The sequence below is a fragment of the Platichthys flesus genome, chromosome 18 (genome assembly GCF_949316205.1).
Source record: "Platichthys flesus chromosome 18, fPlaFle2.1, whole genome shotgun sequence".
In the NCBI taxonomy this organism is placed as follows: Eukaryota; Metazoa; Chordata; class Actinopteri; order Pleuronectiformes; family Pleuronectidae; genus Platichthys; species Platichthys flesus.
The window spans coordinates 11,042,334-11,064,159 of NC_084962.1; the positions used below are offsets into that span (position 1 = coordinate 11,042,334).

General features: G+C 42.2%; 1 protein-coding gene across 1 annotated transcript in view; it reads left to right on the forward strand.

Annotated features, from left to right (window-relative positions):
- The window catches only part of nbas (NBAS subunit of NRZ tethering complex), a 145,421-nt gene that overhangs the window by 65,217 nt on the left and 58,378 nt on the right, over positions 1-21,826 (forward strand). The window contains exons 35-43 of the mRNA XM_062411298.1: positions 77-234; positions 1,308-1,391; positions 3,845-4,021; positions 4,967-5,080; positions 6,214-6,337; positions 10,605-10,681; positions 11,441-11,578; positions 21,167-21,390; positions 21,576-21,686. Coding sequence (XP_062267282.1) covers positions 77-234; positions 1,308-1,391; positions 3,845-4,021; positions 4,967-5,080; positions 6,214-6,337; positions 10,605-10,681; positions 11,441-11,578; positions 21,167-21,390; positions 21,576-21,686 — 1,207 coding nt within the window. The remainder of the gene's footprint in view (positions 1-76; positions 235-1,307; positions 1,392-3,844; positions 4,022-4,966; positions 5,081-6,213; positions 6,338-10,604; positions 10,682-11,440; positions 11,579-21,166; positions 21,391-21,575; positions 21,687-21,826) is intronic.

Sequence of the window (21,826 nt, forward strand, 5' to 3'; positions counted from 1 at the left end):
ATTTAAAGCCACATCACTTTTTCTCCACTTCACCTTTCCTCCCCGTCTCGTTTGTGTGCATGTGATCCTCCTCCAGGTTACAGTCCAGCCTGGGACGTGTGCAGTCTGCTCGGTCAGTGCGAGGGATACTCGGAGCTGGAGGCTCGGCAGGAGCTGTTAGCCTTCTCTCTCACCCACTGTCCCCCAGACAACATCCACGGCCTCCTGGCTGCCTCCAGTGACCTGCAGACTCAGGTCAGTGTCTGCTGTACCCTCTGTACCGGCTTTGACAAATGTGCATCTATATGGATCAGAACAGATTCTTCTATTCATTCAAACATATGCAGGATTCACATAACACATGAGGAACTGGGGGGGTCAACACTGGATGGGGGAAATGGTCACAGGAGCGGGACACAGAGGCAGGAAGTGGTGATGTGAAAAGATAGGGAGAGGTTAGAGACCCTAAATTTAAACAGGGAGCTACTGCAATGTGCAGTGTAAATCAGATGCACAGAGATTTATAATACCATGACACAGGATTTTTTAGACTCTGGGAAGTTATCACTGTGGTGATTATTTTGTCATTTGTCATGAAAATTATCTCAAAAAATAAAGGAGGGTTCGCAGCTCCGTTTTGGCAACAGGCGCGTAGGAGAAGGGCGAGTAGATCAGAAGCTGCAAAAAGACTTTCCAACTCGCAATCAGTGATTTATAGTCGTGCAACGTTTCAGTACTTGACCTTCATCAGTCAATGAAAGCAATCTACCATCTTTAAAATGCAGTCCAAAACACTGATTTGTATCTATTAAACTTAATTTTGATGATGGTTTGTAAGTCAAAACAATTTATCTCTGGTTCACAGCGATACTTCTTCTGTGTCCAATTTGCCTCAAAATACCATGGAACAGAGCAATTCACGGTTTGATGAATAGCTACCATAGGGAAAGAAAACGGCAGGCGGGTGGACAAATTAAACCATTTTGTTTACATAAGGAACCCGGAGAATAACACATCAAACCGCTGAAGAAAGACAATAACATGAGTTTTTAATGAGAGGCTAATATCAGGTCTTTTACGCTGATATAAGATGACCATGAGTTGTTGTTTACTTTCTCAGGTGCTGCGAGATGATTTCTCAGTGCCTCAAAACATATGGTGTTTTGTATTTTTCAAACTAAACATAATGGGGTATTTGACTTATTAGGTATTGCCTTTTAGATAAACCGATTGTAAACCCATCCAGAGTTTTCCCATAACAGATTGTTTGGGTTTCTTAACAAAAATAACAAATCCCGTCTCTTGTCCTCACGCTTTCTGTTCCGCAGGTTTTGTGCCAGGCAGTTAACTATCAAATGGAGCCTGTTATAAGTGAGAGTGGACGAGAGGCTGATGAGGCAGACTCTGCGAAGGTTTGTGTATTTCAAATTTATGTTGTTGTTTTTTTCTGCATTGATGAGCATTCCGCACGTCTGCTCTTTCTCTGAAGGACTTTCCTCTATTCCTGCGAGGACGTGTCTCTGTCCTTTCATTATGCTCATGTGTGTGTGTGTTTTCCTAATGCTCCATATTTGATGAGGTGTAAATCTAGTGTTAAGGTTGCTCAGCTCTCTTGGTTTATTTATGCCTCCCCCTTCTCCTCCCCTTCAGCACTGCCAGCTTTATGATGCCTTTAGTGGCTGTTAATGTTTCATGACTCGCATTGCATCCCCTTTGTGTGTGGACGGCTTCTCATTTGCAGCTGACTGTTGTCATTTTACCGTTGTATTGATTTCCCTAATCCTCACTCGTATATACTTAAGCCCTCTAGATATGTGTATGTGTGTGCACTCATGAGGTGTGTTTATTTATCTGTGCTTTTGTGTGTCTTTTTTTTCTTTACAAATCTCTGTTATGCGTGTTTGGGCTCCCCTCATTCCCTGACACCGAGTCCCCCTCCAAATAAAGTAGTGATGAAAGGCACTAAACCATTTGGCTCCAGCCCACTGACCCTCTAAATGTGGTTTTAAAAATTCTTTTCAATTGTGCCGTATCCACCGCACCATGGAAATTAGTGATGTGTTCCCAAAAACACATTTGAATGTATTCACAGCCCAGTGCACCATTCATTTGTTAATTTATTTATTTTAAAGGTCATGCAGGGAGTCTATTTGGGTAAGCGGTATCTTTATGGGCCCATTATTGGTTTTCAGTTTAGAATTGATGAACTATTTAAGCAGCTATTGACTTTGTCCTGCTTTGTGTTACAGGAAGACTTTTTGGGTATATTGCACAGTTTCCTTTGGCATATCTATCCTTGACCCTTTGGGGGTCATTGACATTTTTTAAGTTATTCCAGACGCTTGACTTTTCCCCAGCGTCCAAAGTAACATGTTACTCCCAGTGTCAGTACTGGTAATTTGTCTGCTAGCAGCATGTAATGCAAATCACCAAGCATAAATGTCCCTGTGTGAGAATATGATGAAAAATGAATAATATGGGATTACTTTTCCTAATACGGTTAGGGTTTCATTTTTTTGTGATAATGCATTTATAATAATGAAATAAAAAAAAACACACACACAGACTGATCTTTCAAAGCGTTTGGGTGTGCCTTAAGGCCTTCACCCATCCACAGTGATGCGAATAAACTGCATGAAATAGTAAATAATTCGGGGGCGAATTTTGACGCACCAGATAATTCACATTAGGCGTGACTCAATATGGTGAATAAATTGTAAGGATTATAAAAAACAGGCCTCGGGAAAAGAAAGATGGAATCGAGTGATGACGATCCGATAAAGATGAACTACCTAGGTGCAACCTATATAAACAAAGAAATGAGAACTTTGTGAGTTTCACTGCTTGAGTTGGGAGCGCAAACTGCTTCAGGATGTTTTTCAAAATGCCCATCAGACAGTGGGGCTGAGGCAGGTGGAAATATGATCAAAACTGTTTCTATTTGATTCATGTTTTTTTGTTGATTTACTTCATGTCGGCTACATCATATAATTTTAAAGACAAAAATGACTGTCAACAATGGCTAATATTTACAAATATGTTAATAAATCGACAAATACACTTTTTATGTGACTGCTGCTTCAAAATGTGACTTTGTCAATAACACATATTCTTACTGGTTAGATGTGTCCATGTTGGAAGCGACAACTTAGAAAAAAAAGACCTTGAGTCCAAAAGTCACAAAATCCAACAAAAGAACAACTTTAGTAAAAAGTCATAAAATGTTTGCGTAATCTTTACAAAGTCCGTGGAATTGGTCCATGTAAAATAAAAATAAGTGACAAAATATACCCTGTCATTTATTTTTATGAACATTAGATGGTATTCATTTCCCCTTGTTTCTCCTCATATCATTATGTAAAGCTAACTGTCTACTGGCTTATGCATTTAACAGACAGATCAATAAGAAGTATTGGTGTTTTTTGTACAACTCTAGACAATAAATCACACAACTTAAGCTTTGTTTAGGTCATTGAGGAGAATCACAGACCTCCTTTGTGTGATGAATTTGTTTTGTGCTTCCTGAGAGGTGCATTTTGTAACTTCACTATCGAGCACCCAAACAAAGTGATATACAAATAGAGCCCACCTCATTTTGAAGTGCTCCTTTCAAGTGCTTAAGAAAAAGCAGAACACAACCATGTCTAATATCACGCTGAAACTGCTTTGGTCTACCGTAACATTACAGATGTAGTGCTCACATGTTTCCTCTGATGGTGCTTGTCATTTGCAAAAGTGTTCCTTTAATGCTAATTCAAGATAAAGTCAAGTTGGAACGACATGTATGTTGCCTTCTACTGCAGAGACACCAGACAGGCATATTAGATTAACATATTCTCCTCCTCTGTCGCCTGCTTGGCCCCAGGCTTCTGCTCCATCTCTGGGCTCCCCTGTGGGGACCGCGGGGGACCTGCTGCACCGGACTACAGCCAAGACCATGAAAGTGCTGACCACTACAGGACTGACCACAAAGGCTGTGCTGACCGCAGTGAGCGACCACCGCTGGTGGAAAGAATCAATCAACTACCTGCGACCGTTGCAAGTAAGAACACTTTCACTGGTGTCTTCTTTATTTACGTGACCACAAGCTGATTTCCACATCAGGGACGGTACATTTCCCAGAGTGAACTAATTAAGTAGCGTGTGGGTTTATACGCCTGTGGGCTTTTGTGTTGTTGTATTGACATAAGTGTGTTTGTGAATGCATCTGTTGTAAAAAGGCATAATCCTGCCTGTTGGCCTCCTGGCTGCACCGTGTTTGTGTGGGTGCATGAAAGACACTTCTCTATCTGGCTGCTTCCCAGGGCTGGGCGATAGGACTTCATATCAATATCATGACCATTTCAAACTTTTGCCTCGATTGCGATTCATTAACGACTGTTTTACCCCCACCCCCAAGGTTCTTGATCTGACAAAAGTGTCTAATAAACTCAAGTGCAAATCAAAAAAAACACAAAGTAAGCTTCAGTCCTTCTTGTGTAATATCTTGTGATTAGTGATGGTGAAAATGAAGGTAGTGGAAACACAACAGTTTGTGGACACATGCATTGGGGAAAGTATTAACCAAATGAATGAGTAAGATTAAGTCATTTAGAGGTTGTTAATGTCGGTTTCAATATATTTTCGGTTAATTGCCCTGCCCTGCTGAGTCCCATTCCTCTCACTCTCCTCACAGACTTCATATGCTTTATCCGAAAACAACCAATCAAGAGCTCATCTCTTGCATAATTGATCGGCCCGCCTGTTGGATACCTGATTGTTGCCGGCGGCTGGACCGGTTCCGTGGTTGCCGTGGCGGGGAGAGATTAATGGCAATTTCTGGTCTCGACGTCCCTTTGTGGTGGAGGGGGGGGGGGGTGTCGCTCGTGGTCACAGGTTTCGAAAGGAAAGAGAAAAACCGGAGATGATGTCAGCTGTGGGACAGAGAGAGATGACAGGGCTGTGGGGCACGTTGTGAAAGTTTAATGATGTTATGATGGTTCCTCAGGGTCACGGCGCGGGGGCCACCAGTCAGGAAGGGCCGTGTGAGAACTCGAACCTGGAGCATCAAGGCTGTAGCCCCTTTTATCAGGAGCTCATCGAGGACCCCTACGCAGACCTGGTGAGTGGCTCGTGGCTCATTATTGCCTCTTCATTTTATTTCTCTTGTCCTCCCCCCCCCCTATTTTTTTATCTACCTCAGTCTACCTTCTCAAATTAAAGCGAAAAATGCCTGAGTAGCTTTATGACTCAAGGCATTTAATTGGATTTTTTTCCCCCCTCCTATGACTTATAGATTCCTTCAGAAAACATTGCTGAAACCAAATGAATATTGATTTCAGTAAGTAATTTTAACGCCAAAAGCAATTTGGAACAGTGCTTTCCAGGAAAAGACGAGTAAACTTGGGCGTGACGGTATGATAGCGAGGACAATTTGAAATGTGGTTAAAGGTGTAAAGCGCCAAACGAAAGGAAGGATTTTGACAGAGGGCGTAGAAAGGAACAAAAGTAAGAAAAGGAGTAGTTTGACCTTTATGCCTAGAAAATGGTCGCCCTGGGCTCTGACTGGGCTTTTTACTCAGAGGCACAAATCATGTAGATAGCTAAAAGAATGGACGCGAGTGGAAACAGAGAAGGCCGATACATCTCTTCTCATGACATTTTAATAGGCCTCTTCGAATTTCCTTTGCTCCATCTCCAGCGATCATCCATCTTGCATCACCCATCCACCAATAATGGCTCCCCACGTCCGTCTAACTATGAGCCGGCTGATCGATGGGATTGTTTTTTTTTTTTTCTTTAACAGTTTCAATGAAGGAAGTGGGGCGGGGGGGTAGGAAGGAGGGGGCTGATTGAGAGAGACGAAGAGAGACAAATGCAACACGACAGAGCGGAGGATGGAGCGAGAGCGGTTGAGATTGACAGGAAACATTCTGTGTTGAAGTGATAGCTCCGAGGCCCGCGAGATCTCAAACGTCATCGTTCACCTCTCCGACACCTGAAAGATTACTCGCTCTACACGAATCCTTTTAAAGGAATCATAAAAAGGCCTCATGTCGAGAAGTGTTACTCTGCTCTGAGGCTCATTTGTTTACTCAGTCGCTCATCCGTCCGACTCCCTGAGTTTCAAGATGCTCTGTCACCTTAATCACATCTTCCTGTGCCCTTTTTCTGATCTGCTCTTCTCTACTGTGGGGACTCCTTCCCTTTGTGTGCCGTGCATCATTTTCTCTGCTCAAATGTTTTCCCTTGTAGAGTCAAGATGTGTACTCGTCCTACAAAGACCTGCCCCAGGAAAACTTTGCCGAGGTTTTGCTGAGAACTGGGAAACTGGCCGAGGCCAAAACTGAAGGAAAAACCCTGTTTCCTGCTACAGAGGGTAAGCAGATAAGGCCTAGACACACAAACACACACATACACACACATTTTGTAAAGGCCCTCCTTACCCTTTCCTTTACCATCACACGATAATGTATAACTCTAACATCAAACTTTAACCTGAAATTCTAACCCCAACCTCTCGTGCCAGTGCACTTGTAGCACTCATTAAATCTAGGTCCAGTGTTTTAACCCACACTGGGCCTTAAAAGCAAGTCTTGTACCTCATACAGCCCTTTGAAAAAGTGATGACCAGACAAAATGTCCTCACGCAGTAAGATCTATGCTCAAAAAGGTCCTCACAAAGATACAAGTACACGCAACCATGCACATTCTTGCAGAGTGTTGTGTGTGCCTTGTCTTGATGGAAGAGCCGGTGCTTGGATATAAAACCAACCGTTTATTCTGGTAAGATTAAATAGTAATTTATAAGATACCTGTATATCTAGACGAAACGGAGCAGTACCAACTTTACATGTTGTTACTGATGCCGTCTTGAGACTGTGGTGTGATGGAATATAAAACTGATCTTAGGGTTAGGGTTAGGGTCTGATTTCCTCTCCTCTCCTCTCCTCTCCTCTCCTCTCCTCTCCTCTCCTCTCCTCTCCTCCATCCGTCCAGCCCCTCTATGTGGTGGACTCGGTGGGAAGAATAGCCTCATACCGACGTATCCCCCGGCAACAGTAAATAATGACACCGTCACCGTCCCCGCACCAGAGAGATAGCATCCAGTCAAACCATCAAGGCCACGTTGTGTGATGGATCACAGCAGCTGGCCAAAATCAATGGCACTACAAAAATAAAGAGCAAGCTTGTGTGCGTACGAGGAGACTGAAGAATGCAACCTACACACTTTGACCATGGACCATGCATAGATATATATATACACACACACACACACACACACAAACATGTTCACGCGCCCATTTGTTCCACCAGATCCAAGCCCTCTTTCCCACTTTCCGCGCCACCGTCTTTCAAAAGAATATCTCTCGTCTTAAAAGTCACCTTCCCCTCGGAGCTGCCGCGGAGTGCGACGTGTCGAGGAAGGGAAAAGCCCGTCCAGACGGCATCGCGTCCGATAACAACCTTCGATTAATGACTTCTCTATCGGCCCGCCACGCCGTCCGTCCTCCGAAACCGACTGGAAGATGGCCTTTGAAAAAAATAAAAAAAATAAATACATTGATTTTTCACCTGTCCAAGATAAGGTGGAGGTAATTAATGATGACACGAGTGAAAGGTAACTCAATGGGAATGAGCAGAGTAAAGTACACACACAAGGACTCGGTGGAATGAAACACACACACACACACACACACACACACACACACACGCACAGACACTCTTGCAAACACAAGGACAACATTGAGCTGCTGCCATTGGTCACGGGTTGACCAGGCCGTAATCAGTTGTTTTTCACGCTGGCTGCACAGGTGAAGTGGTAACAAGTCACTGTCTCACCGTTCTGCTAACAATGTGCCAGATTTAGCTGACACAGGAGCAGGATACACACACACACGCACTCTCTCTCACACACACGCACACACACACACGCACAGACACGGTCTCATGCACCCACTCCTTTCTCTCTCTCTGTTTTCCTCCTCGTCTCTCACCCACTAGCAGAAATACTATATGCTTTAAAGTCAGGGTTATCTATTCTGTGTGTTTGTCTGTGTGCATGATTGTGTGTGTATGCGCATGGGTGTGTGTGTGTTTACCCCTCAGGTAATTCCTGTCCTGATGGTATCAGTAGCTTTAGAGAGGCGTGTAATCAGCTCATTCTGAGGTGTAGCTCATTGAAACCCGGGAGGTAAGAGAGAAGGGGATGAAACAAATTGAGAGAAGGGGGAGTGTGGGCACTCCGCTTAGGAGAGCTGTTACACTTCTTTAAACTGGTGCATCACCCCCCCGCTACATGTACACATTAAATCTCTACAGAATAAATATCAGGTATCAGCCCTGCATTTGCAAATGTGCACAAAATTGTGCATTTTGTTCTGCAGTGTACATGTCTCTGCCTTTGCCCCCGCCTCTGTCTCTCTCCCAGTGTCCATGCTCTACTTTCCTCTGTCTGTTCTATTTTATCTCAAGCGCTTATCACCAACACAGGCTTTTGTTCTCCTTGGGTCTGGGACTACAAAGTGATTCTGTCTGCCGCGGCTCCTCTCTTCTCTCTCCCACTGCTTCCTCAGAGCGACTGAGTGAGTTAGGGAGTGATTAAAGATGGGAGCCTGTGTGCTTACAGCGTTTGGGGTTTCGTCCACGTCTTCAGTCATATCAGTACGAGTGGGATTGTGTGTGTGTGTGTGTGTGTCCTTATGTGTGATTGTCGGGCCCTGAGGCCACAAGTTTGGGATAGAAATCAGTCCCTGTGCACACTCTCAAAATCCCATCAGCCTTACAGGGCATCACAATAACTGGGGCTGTGTCCCAGTTCAACACTGTCCACAGATCTTAAACAAGAATTGAGAAAACTGCGTCCGCTTTTGTAAAAAAAGAAAAGAAAAAGGTGACGAGATCGAACAACTTTTGATTTGTAAATTAGCGCTGCTGGTGATCGCTGTCATCCCACAATGCAATGCACAAAATAATTGGCCGCGCTGCTCACAGCTGCAGAGCATTAAAACTAATTGCAGATGGTGATAACGCAGCTTGAGAAAATGATTGGATGTTTGGAAAAACCTATTTTTTCTCGTTGTGAACTTTAATTGGTGGTGGCATTTCAAATGTTGCCATTTCATTCATGTCCGCTAGCGCAATTTTTGCATAATTTGCTGTCGGTACAAAACAACTGAGTACAGTAATGTATCACTTGCTAGCTGCAAAGTTGTTTATCGTGTCGGTTAATGTATAGTTGGACAAAATAGTCACAGCTTTAATTTCAATGAATAGATTTCTTTTGATTTCTTTTTTGCTTTGATGCACATCAAATGGCAGATGGAGTCTGCCTGATTGTCATGGAGATGGAACTATTAGCGGCAGTAACTATTTTCAGTCGTAACTAATCTATTTATCCTCTTGATTAATCAGTGGATTGTTTAGTTTATTAAAGATCAGTGACATATAGAATTTGAAGGAAAACACATGATATTCCTATTTGACATGGTGGAACCAGTGGGACAGTTTTTTTTTGTGTGTGTGATTCAAAAGGTCTATAGTGTTATGAGTTCAAGCTATAATTCTGGAACAAAAAGCTTTTAAATGGACAGTTAAGTAGTTAGGTGAGTGAATTGGGTCTTTCTGTCATCTCTTTGTGCGGCGGCGGTGTTAAACATGTCAGAACTGGGTTCTTCCTAACCAACCAAAATCATCTTTGTATTCTCTTGTTCAGAGCCATTTTCTGCTTTGATGTCGTTTTGCAGTTTTTGTTTAGGCTTCTGTGGACTGAGTCCTAAAGTGAAGCTCAATCACTGCAGGTCACTTTGGCAGTTTCAGAAATGAAGCTGCAACCAGCGTCACCGCAGGCCAGGCAGCGCAAGGTATTCCAAACAGACAGGTGTAGAGCGACTACATACGCCTGCACAATTACATAGAATATTCTCCACACATCGAAGGCATTATGGAACTGGGACACAGCAGGGATTTGTCCGAGGGAGCCTTCAGTTAGAAACTACTTATTCCCAGCATGTTGCCCTCGGCCAGATCACTGAATTAAACAGACAAGTGAAAACCCGTGAAACACGGATCGTATGTGATTCCTATAATCAGTCTCCGCTTCCCGTCCTCGCTATCGATAGATATGCACGAGCTAGTTTGGCATTCAGGGGACTCGACTTTAAAGTGCACTTAGATGAAGTTTGGACTCATCTGGAGAGCACTTATTACAAGTGGGCATGTGCTTACTCTTTGAATAATAAATGCCTCTCTGTGCAAGAATCCATACACATGTGCATGCAGACCCAAAACACACACCAACATACACAAACACAGTCAACACAGACATGCAGGCAAGATAGAGAGAATCCCAGAGCTGAAGGCAGGGGTTTGATGAAAAGTCTTAACTTTGTCCCCCCCCTGACTTTTCTTCTCATCTCCAGTTATTTTTACCTCAAACTCTTCTCTTTTGTCTGGCCCGCAGAGAGGTGTATTCTGACGAGCTTTGTCGTCTGTATTCAACAAACATGGGACGAGAGTTATCCAAACGAGGAGGGGAGGGAGAGGGGGTGGTGGCGGTTGATCCTCATTGCTTTAGTTAAAGTATTTTCTTCTCCCTCTCTCTCTCTTTTTCTGTCTCTCCATCTCTCTTCCCCATCCCTTTCCAGTGCTGCTGCAGCTGGCCAATGATGCATTTCCCAGGGACATGATGCTGGCTCTGTCCTACTTACTGGCCCTGCCTCAGGTAGGTGGACACATACACACACACACACACACACAAACACACACACACATACACACACACACATACGTACACACATACACACAGACACACACACAGGAAATAAATTATATTGTAGTGAGATTCTTACAAATGGCGGTGAATTTATATCTTCTATCGAACTTTTAAGATTCTAGATTTGCTATTGTGTTTGAGTTTGATTCTTCAGTCGCACTTAAACGTCACTGAAATGTTATTAGTCACAGAACAGTCATATTCTGATTAGCAGCATGTCTCCACAACACATGCTTCAACCATGCCCATCTCATATCGTGTTGCTCCTGGATGGCACTCCTAGTAAGATGTCAAAATAAAAGTCTAACACTCTGGTGGCTACAAAAGTAAAAGGCACAAGACAAAGATATACCAACTATAAACAGCAGGAGATCGTGTTCATGTGGAGGTTAAATGATATCCCTCATGAGTCTTGATTCTTGCTGCATCACCATTGAAAGTAAAGGATGTTACATAGACATTTCCTGCAGAGCTTGTTTTCTCCAATCGGATTAATGTGAAATTACTGAGAAAAGTTACAGACTGTGAGGGATCTGCATGTTGGCATTTATTCAACAAAGGGTTAATTATTATGTTCAGACTATTTAGAAAACAGGAACATTTAATAGATTCCTCACATTTCCTTCCATCTTACAGCCAGTGTATATTCTAAATCCCATCATCACAGCATCTGTTGTATATTTCTCTTCTTATATTTGTCACCTGCAGGTGTTGGATGCAAACAGGTGCTTTGAGAAACAGTGTCACTCTGCCTTGTCGCTCCAGCTGGCGGCCTACTACTACTCCCTGCAGATCTACTCCCGCCTCAAGCCCTGCCTCAAAAACAAGAACCACACTCTGTACCAGGTTAGCATGTGTGACAAGTAATTGACATGAAGGTTTAGTTTATAGATTGTTACGACACTTCTCGTGATACCCAATCTAAAAATTCCACACACAAGCACACATCAGAGTTCAAGCACTGTTGGCCCCACCACCGTGGCCCGCGGCTGCAAAATGTACACAGCAGAAACTCTTGTAGTCCCTGCTTGCTTCGTGCAAACTCTAATATTTTCCTTATAAATAATGTGTAAGTTATGGATGAGGTTTTCAGATAAACCCCTGTAAGGTTTAAGTGTACTCAATTCCATGTCGTTAAGGGATTTTCTTTCCGGCGTCAACCACAACAAAAAAAAAAGCCTCCGACAACAGCTTAATCCAAACAGCTTTCTGTTACCTGAAGATGGTGATGAGGTTGTTGATGCCTCATTAAACGCCTCATCATCCATGGTTCAACTTCTTTAGGCGCCGGCTGCAGGGGCGGCACAGAGACGTTACACTGCTGCCACATCTCCTCGGGTTAGATGTGCTTACCTGTACACGTTTTCATATCAATCGCAGCGTGTGCATCAACTCCACTCAGCTCAACACTGAACTTCTAACTTTTCAATCCACCTCACATGTTATTTTAAGTCTTTTATATTCCCTTTCTTACAAAAGTATCAAAATAATAATCAGACGGAAAAGAACTGGCCCAAATAATTTCTGAGTAAGTAGAAGAGGAAGGAGAAAAGTGGCGGCTGAAAATTTGCGTCGGGGGTGTCTGAGCGTGATTGGAGGAGAACAAAGAGAAGAAACGGCTCCGACCTTTTCCTTGAGTGGCCTGTGGCTCTCGCGGATTTTAGCCCAGGTGGAAGGAGGGGAGGTAAAATGTTGAAATAAAAGAACAGAAGAGGCGAAAAAAGGTCAACAGAAGAAGTGGATAAGTGCTTCCCGGTTGATATTCAAGGTCAGGACTGTGCACACTAACGTGCGCTGTACTTGCTCTCAACTCTACGCACATCCCCACACACTCTGACACATCGCCGCTTAATGGCAGCAATCAGTGCCCACGTCCATTAACTTCAAACATATACAGCTTTTCTCCTCTGCTCTACAATTTGGAAGTTGTACCTTAATTTTTTTGCTGATTTCTTCCCTTTTTTATCTCAAATTTTCTTTGAGTTTTTTTCCTCTTCTTAATGTGCTCCACTGCGGTAAGTGCTTGTTATCGTTGTGTTCCAGGTCTTGCCTTCACTCAGCTCTAAATGATGAGTTAGTGGCAACTTTCACTCTCACACCGATAGACGCAAGAGGGAAGAGAACCTTTCAACCCTGAATTTCTCTCTCTCTCTCTCTCTCTCCCTCTCCTCCGCAATGTCCCTTTCCTTTCCTCTTTTTTTTTCTCTGTCAGCTGGGTTTAAAGAATGGCTTTGTTGGCATGCCAGTTCTGTTTTTAAGTGTCTCCCTGCTACTTCTTCCTGTCCACATTGTGTTGCTCTTTCTGCTCATCCCGCGCTCCTTCTACACCCTGTTTATAGTCTTTTCCCCCCCATAGGCTTGTCTCGCACTTGTCGAATCTCGGGCCTCCCCCGCCACAATCCTATCTTGACTGTGCATGCTTTGTACATTTCTCTTGTGCCTTATTTTGCCCTCTCGCTTTCTGTTATCTTTTGAGGGCACGCATTGTACAGCGTGTGATATTTAATTTCAGATATGTAGGAATTTTTTTGTGTGTGTGTGCTAGGATTGTATATTAGGTTTGCAGGACAAAAATAACATGTCACATACATTTAACAGTTTTTGTACAACATGCGCAGGTTGTCTTGTTTGCGTGTGGGGGTGCGTCAGCGTTAGATCCGTTTTCATGAGACTGTGTGTGGTGTAATATGTGAGTGTGTGTGTTGCGGTGTGTCAAACTGTCTCAGCGCGTTTCCCGCTCTCCACTTGAATAGCAGCGTGTCTCAATAACTCTCACGCTCTTTCAATTCTCTTGTCGCTATCGCATAATTTCATACCCAAGCAGTAACAAACCAAACACTCAAGCCGCTGAAGTCATTCAGTCGCAAATAGGAACCGAACCCTCGGAGGGTTTACTCGAGGTGTTGATGTGTTTTTAAAGCCTCAATCATCAGACTCTTTCCTCACTAGTTATTGGATGTAAATGTTTTTGGAACTGAAGCTGCCTGCAAGTAGGTCTGTGAAACATACCATATATTAGATTAAATACATTTTTAGCACGTGTAGTGAATGCTTTCACATACAATGTTTATAACACACAATAAAAGTCTAAATAAACACACACACTGTAAATGTGTATTCATAAATGTTACATATATTCACACTCGTAGCATCATCACCCATAGAACTCTGAAGAATAATGGAATATCACTTTTTGGCTGGATTTATCACTGCATCAGTTGAGGAGTTACTAATCTAAATGTACATACATTCATACATAAGAATTCTGATCATAACAAGTAACCAATAATATCCTCATAGCAATATCATAAATAAGTGGTATACAGTGAGCCACTAAACAGCCAGTTTTTCATTAGTGAACCACATGTCAAATTTACATACCAGGGTGCAGCTTAATCATCCAGTACTTTTAATTACCTTAGGACAAATGACCTGTCATTTTACAAATGCCACATGTAGCCCGCTTAAAATATATAGGAAATTTAAGGAAATTACTCCATAAGCTCTTACCCTTTCTCCATAAACTCTTACCCTACCCCTAACATTCAACCAAGCTGCTCCAAACTCCACACAGTTATAAATATTAGTTCACTAAATGTACCTGATTGTAGCTCATCAAGATTGATGAATTATTCCCAGGCAAATCTGTGAAAATGTCAATAAAACACCCCATCTCTTAAGATTAAAGAAAGATAAAAGAAGTCCTGGATCTGCCCCTTGATCTGGATCTGCACCTTCCTGACCCTTATCACATCTTTCCACCAAGTTTCTAGGTTATCTAGTGGCCCGCTGAATAGACTAGTATCCAGATGATTTCAGGACACTGGCGAGATAACAGGAAATGTTGTCTTTACCTAGGTCTCATTTGTTTACTGCACTTGCGGAAATGCATCTCCGCTAATCTGAAAACAATATACTGATGTTTAAAATGCACCATGTAGCACATTAGTCAAATGTATTGATCCCTGTGGAGAAACTTGCCCTCTGGTTTTGACCTGACCTTCTGCACCTATTTAGCAGCAGTAGGTAACCACAACACAGCCCAGGGAGCACTTCAAGTTTTGAGGCCAGTATTTGACCGAGGATAGTGACACCAGAAACACACAGAACTAACATACATGTATCTTAGACCGTAAAAGAAACCCCACATAGAGAAAACTAAGCTCTTATGTTAGATAAATATAAAGGTAAAATGATTTCCTAATCCTAATCACATTCATATAATAACATGTATGATATAATATAACCATATTATAATCACAGTACAGATGTTGATGTACTGATGTCAGATTTCTTGGTGTCATTATTATTCACTTGTGTTTCTCGCCCTGTTTTATATTGTTGGAACATACCATATCCCCATGTACCAGCTTTTATATGTGAGTATACCATTATAGTAACCAATACATGTAATGGCAAAAATGATAAAGCCCTAGCTGCTCATAGAAAGGCTTTCAGGGGAGTGCATACCTCTGCCAAGGCCAAAGAACCCCACAGCTCAAGCTCTTTCAAAAGGAAAAAGGAAGTGCTCTGATAATCTGCAGCAAATTGTACCAACTCATAGATCTCAACAAAGATTAATAAATAAAAATAGAACAGCATATCATGAAGATTCCTGGATTTGGTTCTAAAACCTGATACACGCTATCATTTGATGGATTCTTCCCCGGCCCATGCTTCATCCTTCCACCGAGTGTGGTGCAAATCAGTACTTTTTGCAAACAAACAAACACAGCACCACCCAAAAATGTAAACCCAAACCTCTCAGATTGAGGTTTAAAACTGGAATAAAGTTTTCATCCTTACCTCTTTCCCTCTTCTTCCCTTTAAATCAGACACCTTTAGTATGTTTGCTCCAACCACTGACTAATGAGCCACAGGGTTACTCTATTATTTTTCATCGTTTACATTCTTACACAAGAATGGCATTCCACCAAGTGAAGGCCCAACTTAAATTCAATCAAGCTGCACCAAATTCACACACTCATAGATATCCGTTCTCTAAATGTGCCAGATTTATTTAATCAACATCCGATAATTATTCAATGTCAAATGTCGAATCATCTCACATGATAACAAATTCGGAAATTCGCCCCTTTGTCACAAATCTGCAATATCATTTTATAGAAATTATTTTTTGCGTAATCCTGATGACGAACAAGCAGACCAATTAACAAACACACAGGGACAAGGAAACTTATCATCCTTAGCAGAGGAAATAATTGATTAGCCTGTAAGGGTTGCAGTTATGCAGGTCTGCCATCATAGACTACGTATTCATGCTCAACCTTTTTAAACTAGGTATCTATTTTCTGTTAATATATTGCTCTTTCAAGTCGAATGCTGTTTCACTATCCTTTGTTACCCAAAGGCAAAGAGTTCCACAACAAGCATTCCTCTGCTTCCAGAAGATTCTGTTTCCCACCATTGACTTTCAAGGTCTTAAACCGTTACTCTCCCATCCGAGTACACCTCCGAGGCATGGCGGCGCAGCAGCAGGCTCAGTGACATGGAGGCTTGGTTCGCCATTATTCCCGGAGGCATAATGAGCCAATCTCCACTCGCTCGCACTGAAAGTTTTCATTATACAGGGCTGGATTGCTTGTTTGCGACCTAGAGGCGCTCTTTACCATAATTGTATGCTGGTGATGCTCATATGATGCACGTATCGCCCATGTTTATTTAAAGTGCTCAGATTTGTTTACCTGTGTGTGAGATTTACCCTTGATTGTGTTTGCGCGAAAGAGTCTGTGGGATAATTATGTTGAGCATCATTTAGCTGTGAATGTGCAGCAATGTGCTGACTATAGAGATTGAGATTTTTTACTCAACCATTTGTCTTTGCTTTCAACCAAGTATTGATTACTCAAACACACATGGACACATGGACACAAACACACACATGCTTTTGAATAGTACACGGTTGTGCCATAGACACACAGCGAGCGAGAGGAATCACTCCTCAAAACTGCTTAGTTCCCTGAATAGGACATTAAGCTTTATACTAAAAGTCGACAAATCGTTGTTAGGTACTTTACTACAATTCACACACTTAGATGGAGTCTGTGAATTGGAATGAATTTATTAAGGATACATGTTTGTGTGTTGTTTCTACCTGACGGCCCTCTGACAGTGTCGACACAGTTTTCCAGCATAATAAATCACAAAGTGTACCACAGCCCTCAGCAGATAGACACTGTATTAGAACCAAAGATGAAAGCGTCATTCAAAGTAACAGAGAGACCACTTAATAAAACAGCAATTTGCTTACATGCAGTGACAATTTACCTTTCCTGCGGTCAACGCTGATTCCTTGCAGAGTCGCGGCCACAACCAGGATTCGGGCCACCGGTGCGAGTCGCTGGACCAGCAAGTCAGCTCCCTGTCGTCAAAATGAAGAGAGTAATGAGTATAGACTGAATGACTTCTCTATCCTCTCTCTGTACAAATCGTGCACTCGTACAAATTTCACCCATGTACCTCGACCATTAGCGGTCCACACTTTACCCAGAGGAGCACCGTGGAGTAGAGTAGCAGCAGAAAGGGCCCTATTATACAAATACGCACTCTAAATGCACTGTAGCAGTTGACTGGGAACGTTCAGGTCTAAGTAGCCTCAAAAGCTTTGATTTTGATTCGCCGCTTTGACTGTGCTGGGTTACTCGTGCTCCTCTTGTTTGCGTCTGTGCAGTCTTCTGGCGTCTTGCTTGTGATCATTCTCCTCCGCGGCGCGTCGTGACCCACGGTGCAGCCGAGCCAGTCACTGGAGTGATTATTCCTTTCAAATTGGCGCCCGATTCCCCAACCCCCCCCCCCCCCCCCCCCAATTGCAATCCTCCTAATTATGTACACATACTGTACACACCATTTAGTGAATTAGTGTTAATGAGGCCGCAGACTGTACCACTAAATGTCAGGGCAAATACAACTCATTAAGATCATTACTAGCTAACTCTGTAGAGATGGAAGGCATGACTGTTTCTCTGTAACCTCTGTGTGATCCTCACCATGCAAAGTGTTTGTGTTTGTGTGTGTGTGTGTGTGTGTGTGTGTGTGTGTGTGTGTGTGTGTGTGTGTGTGTGTGTGTGTGTGTGTGTGTGTGTGTGTGTGTGTGTGTGTGTGTGTGTGTGTGTGTGTGTGTGTGTGTGTGTGTGTGTGTGTGTGTGTGTGTGTGTGTGTGTGTGTGTGTGTGATATTGATGATCGAATAATTAGGATCTAACCCTTGATATGGCATACCCTGTAAAAGCCAAAACACCTGTGGGAGGTTTGTATATTTAAAAACAAAATAGTTTGGTTATATGATATTTTAATGATTAGGAATATAGACATGGTCTTTTTCTACTTTTAGATTGCTAGACAGATATGAGTATAGAGTGACACTCAAATTTACCACTAGGTATTACCAGGTTAAGGTTACATGTGAAAAAGGAATATCGGAATGATTGACAGGTTATTTGATACAGATATTTTCACCCATAAGAGGATGACTCCCAGTATAATACATAAATAATTTTGATCAACACATTTTTTGGGTTCTAATGTATGTTCCATGAAGTTAAAGGGATTTCTAAAGGGTGCAGCGACTGAACCATGATAACATGGAAAATCAAGGCTGAAAATTAGAAAACAAGCATGACTGAACTGATTTTAAACCGAGAATTAGACTTATTTTCTTCTTTTCCCTCAAGCAGCATCGCAGGAAAGAGGGGAAAAAAGATAAAAAGAGCCTGTGGCAGCAGTGGAACAGCTGAAGGGGGAGTTGGAGGGAGTTGGCTTCCTTCCAGCGATGCAACATCACACACTACGTTATGCAATTATACTTTATATGCAGTTTATACATTTGTCTTTTTGAAGAAAGACTAGAAATGTCTCTTTGAGATGCTTTGAAGCTCAATAAGCAAGAAATTAGATAAGCGAGGGAACAAACGAGGAATTAGCGTTGTCTGTGCTTAATTTGCCGGAAATTGGGATTGGAAAGAATACTTATTAGAGAGAGAACAGACTCCAGAGGTTCCATGAGGGGAGGGCGGGTTAAATAATTTCAGAGAAGCAAGAAGAACTAGTGTATGGAGAGGTAAAGAAGGACAAAGTACTGCAGATGAATGACGGAGGGAGCCAATGCAAACAGAATTTCATCATGAAAGCCTTATTTCAATAAAGTTCTTCAAACACGGGCCTGTCCATCACAGTTCCAGCACACTTTCTTCTCGCTCCCTGTGTTCTCCCTTTCGTGTCATTCTTCCTTGTCTGAAGACGGCGTCTAAAATGGTGCAAGCGTTATCAATTACATTGCTCCGTTTTTTTTTCCCTCTCTTTACCGTTACTTTCTTCCTCCCATCTCCGGGCTTATCGTCCCACCCACACCCAACTTCCCTTCCTCTCTACACAATGTTCTGTCGTATCTACCTACTCTTCCTCTCCCTTTTTCCCCCTGCTCCTATGTCCTGCTTTTTGAAAGTTGGATATGCCACCATGACTTCCGGTATGGCAACATCTAATAGCACGCATACATGCTAACAGCAGGAATAGACGAACACACACACACACACACACACGGTTCTCAAACTCACACTTTTCCAGCAGCCATAATTACCTTATGCAAATAAGATCAACAAATAAACCGTCACATCCTGCTGGGCGACAGCATTTAAGATGCCAACAACCAAATTCAGGAGCTCATTTAATGAGAACAGAGGTGATGAAAGAGATACAATATTTACCCTCAGTCTCACAAATTACTCCACTGTCTTATTCCAGATTAATTATGGAAGATTCAAGATTCTTTATACAAGTCATTACTTTGTTATTTTAAAGTGTAAGAAAAAGGTTGAAATGTGAATTGCCTGATTTGATTGAGGTGCAAGAAACAATTTGCTTTATTATTTGGTCTCAGCGAAGCATGAAGACCTGCATTCTGTTCTGGAAAGTGCAGCCAATGCGGGAATGCCGGAAACATCTCAAACATCTCCAGATTTTTTTTCATCTCCTGTGACCTAAAATGAATCATTTCAAAATAATTCATAATAGAAAGAGTAATAACCAATCTTTCTTGCAGTTCAAGTTGGTTATGAGATGTAACAGTTACACAGTTGTCTAATGTGTCATGGTTGCCCACCAGGATAATGCTTTTTGTGCAGCATAGGATTTGATTTCATTTACATACTGGAAGTGACCACTGGGTCAGCTCTCCACAAATTAGCATGAGAGCTGAGTGGTGGCACTGATTCCAGTTCAATGAAGAGATTATAATGTCTCTCAAATGAATATGAGAAACAGATACTTGTGTGATACAGTGTGTCTATCATGCTCACAAAAGCTTTTCCATCTATTGAGGTCTTGCTCCTTCTTTTTTGATAATGTAATCTCGTTGTGCCCTTTTCTTCTGCTATGATTTAATGGCACTCGACTCTGTGTCACCAATTGTTCACCTCAATCCACCAAACTCCAATATTGCATACCAATAGTGGATAGGAAGACATTTTAAATATTATTTTCTTCTGCTGATATCACAGTGTCCCTCTTTCCTTATTTAATACATGACCTTGGATATTGTGCTTATGGAATTAACATATAGTAATAAAGATTCTTTCTAACCTTTTAAGAGTGTATTCTAAAAAGGAAACGTGATATTTAGAAGTTAAACTTTGAGACTATAAACAAATTTATTTTGGCTTTTTCTTAACAGTGTTATTTTCTTTTTGACATTATTACTGCAAATTAGTCTTTAACATCACAATGAAGGCCATTGGCAAATTACACTGGCTTAATGTTTTTAAAGTTTGCAGGAATGATAAAGGTTTTAAAGGTTCAGTGTTAAAGATTTTAGATGATTTATTGTTGAAAATAAGTATTTTCAAAATTTACAACTTTGTTATAGTTTGCATTTATTATCTGAAATTAGGAGTTAATGCATTTCATTAGCTTATAATAACCCCTCATATATATATATATATAAGGAGCAGGTCCCTCCCACAGAACCCACCATATGGCACTACCATGTTTCTACAGTAGCTCAGGATAGACAAATCAAATACTGGCATTTAGAGAGGGCATTTTCACTTTTTTCACATTACCTGAAAGCCATCAAATTTTCCTAAATGCTTGAAAGGGAGGGGTTGTCAGTCTGGTGTAATCTCTAACCTCACCACAAGATGGCACTAACTCCTACACAAGGGTCCTTTAAGTGGTCAGATCAGTAGCCATCATTTGTATCCCCCTACTGCAAAGGGGCCAGTATCTACCAGTTCACTTTTTACTTGCTTTCATTCAGAGGAAGTGGGGTGTGATAATCATTTTCAGGATTATCACATTCTGCTCTTAGCACAATATCCATCCAATATCCCCTTTCATCCGTGAGACCACAAGCATGAAATAACACATTCAGCCGCCGTTTGGGTGTAAACAGGAGAATTATATCCCCCTTTTTCTGCAGGCTGACCCCAAGGAGCTGATTCGATTGGTCACGCAGCACGTGTCTGCCTACTCAAGTTGGCCGGAGGATCTGAAGAAGTTGATAGGTCAGCTGCAAGTGTACAACGAGCGTCTTACTGACTTCACCCAGGCCCAGTTGTTGCAGGGGCTGGGCCGCGGCGTGGACGTCCAGCGCTTCAGCTCTGACTCCGACTACAAGAAGGAAACCATTCTTGGTCTCACAGAGTAAGCAGGGGTGGGACTGGACCACACCTTTACCACCATGTTTCCTATGTTGTAACCTTTGCAATTAGACATAATCATTCCTATCGTCTCTCTCTGTGCTTGAATCATTTTTTACTTCACGCATTTTTTAAATCTTTTTTTCCCGATCCTTTCTGCTTGTGTGTGTTTGTCTGTATTTGTTTTAGGACCCTAGATGACAGCGTGTACAGAATCGCTCTATCTCTGGCGAAGCGCTACAGTGTGCCTCTGTGGGAGGTCTACATGACTCACCTTGAGTTCCTCTTCACAGACAGCGGGTAAATGCACTCACACTGCAAAAAACAAACACCTTCGCATTAGCTCTCTCACAGCATTGTTCCCATCTCCTTTCGCTCATCGGTGTAGTTCACGTTGCTTGTGTCATCGCATCAGTTTGAATTATTTTCCCTTGATAACA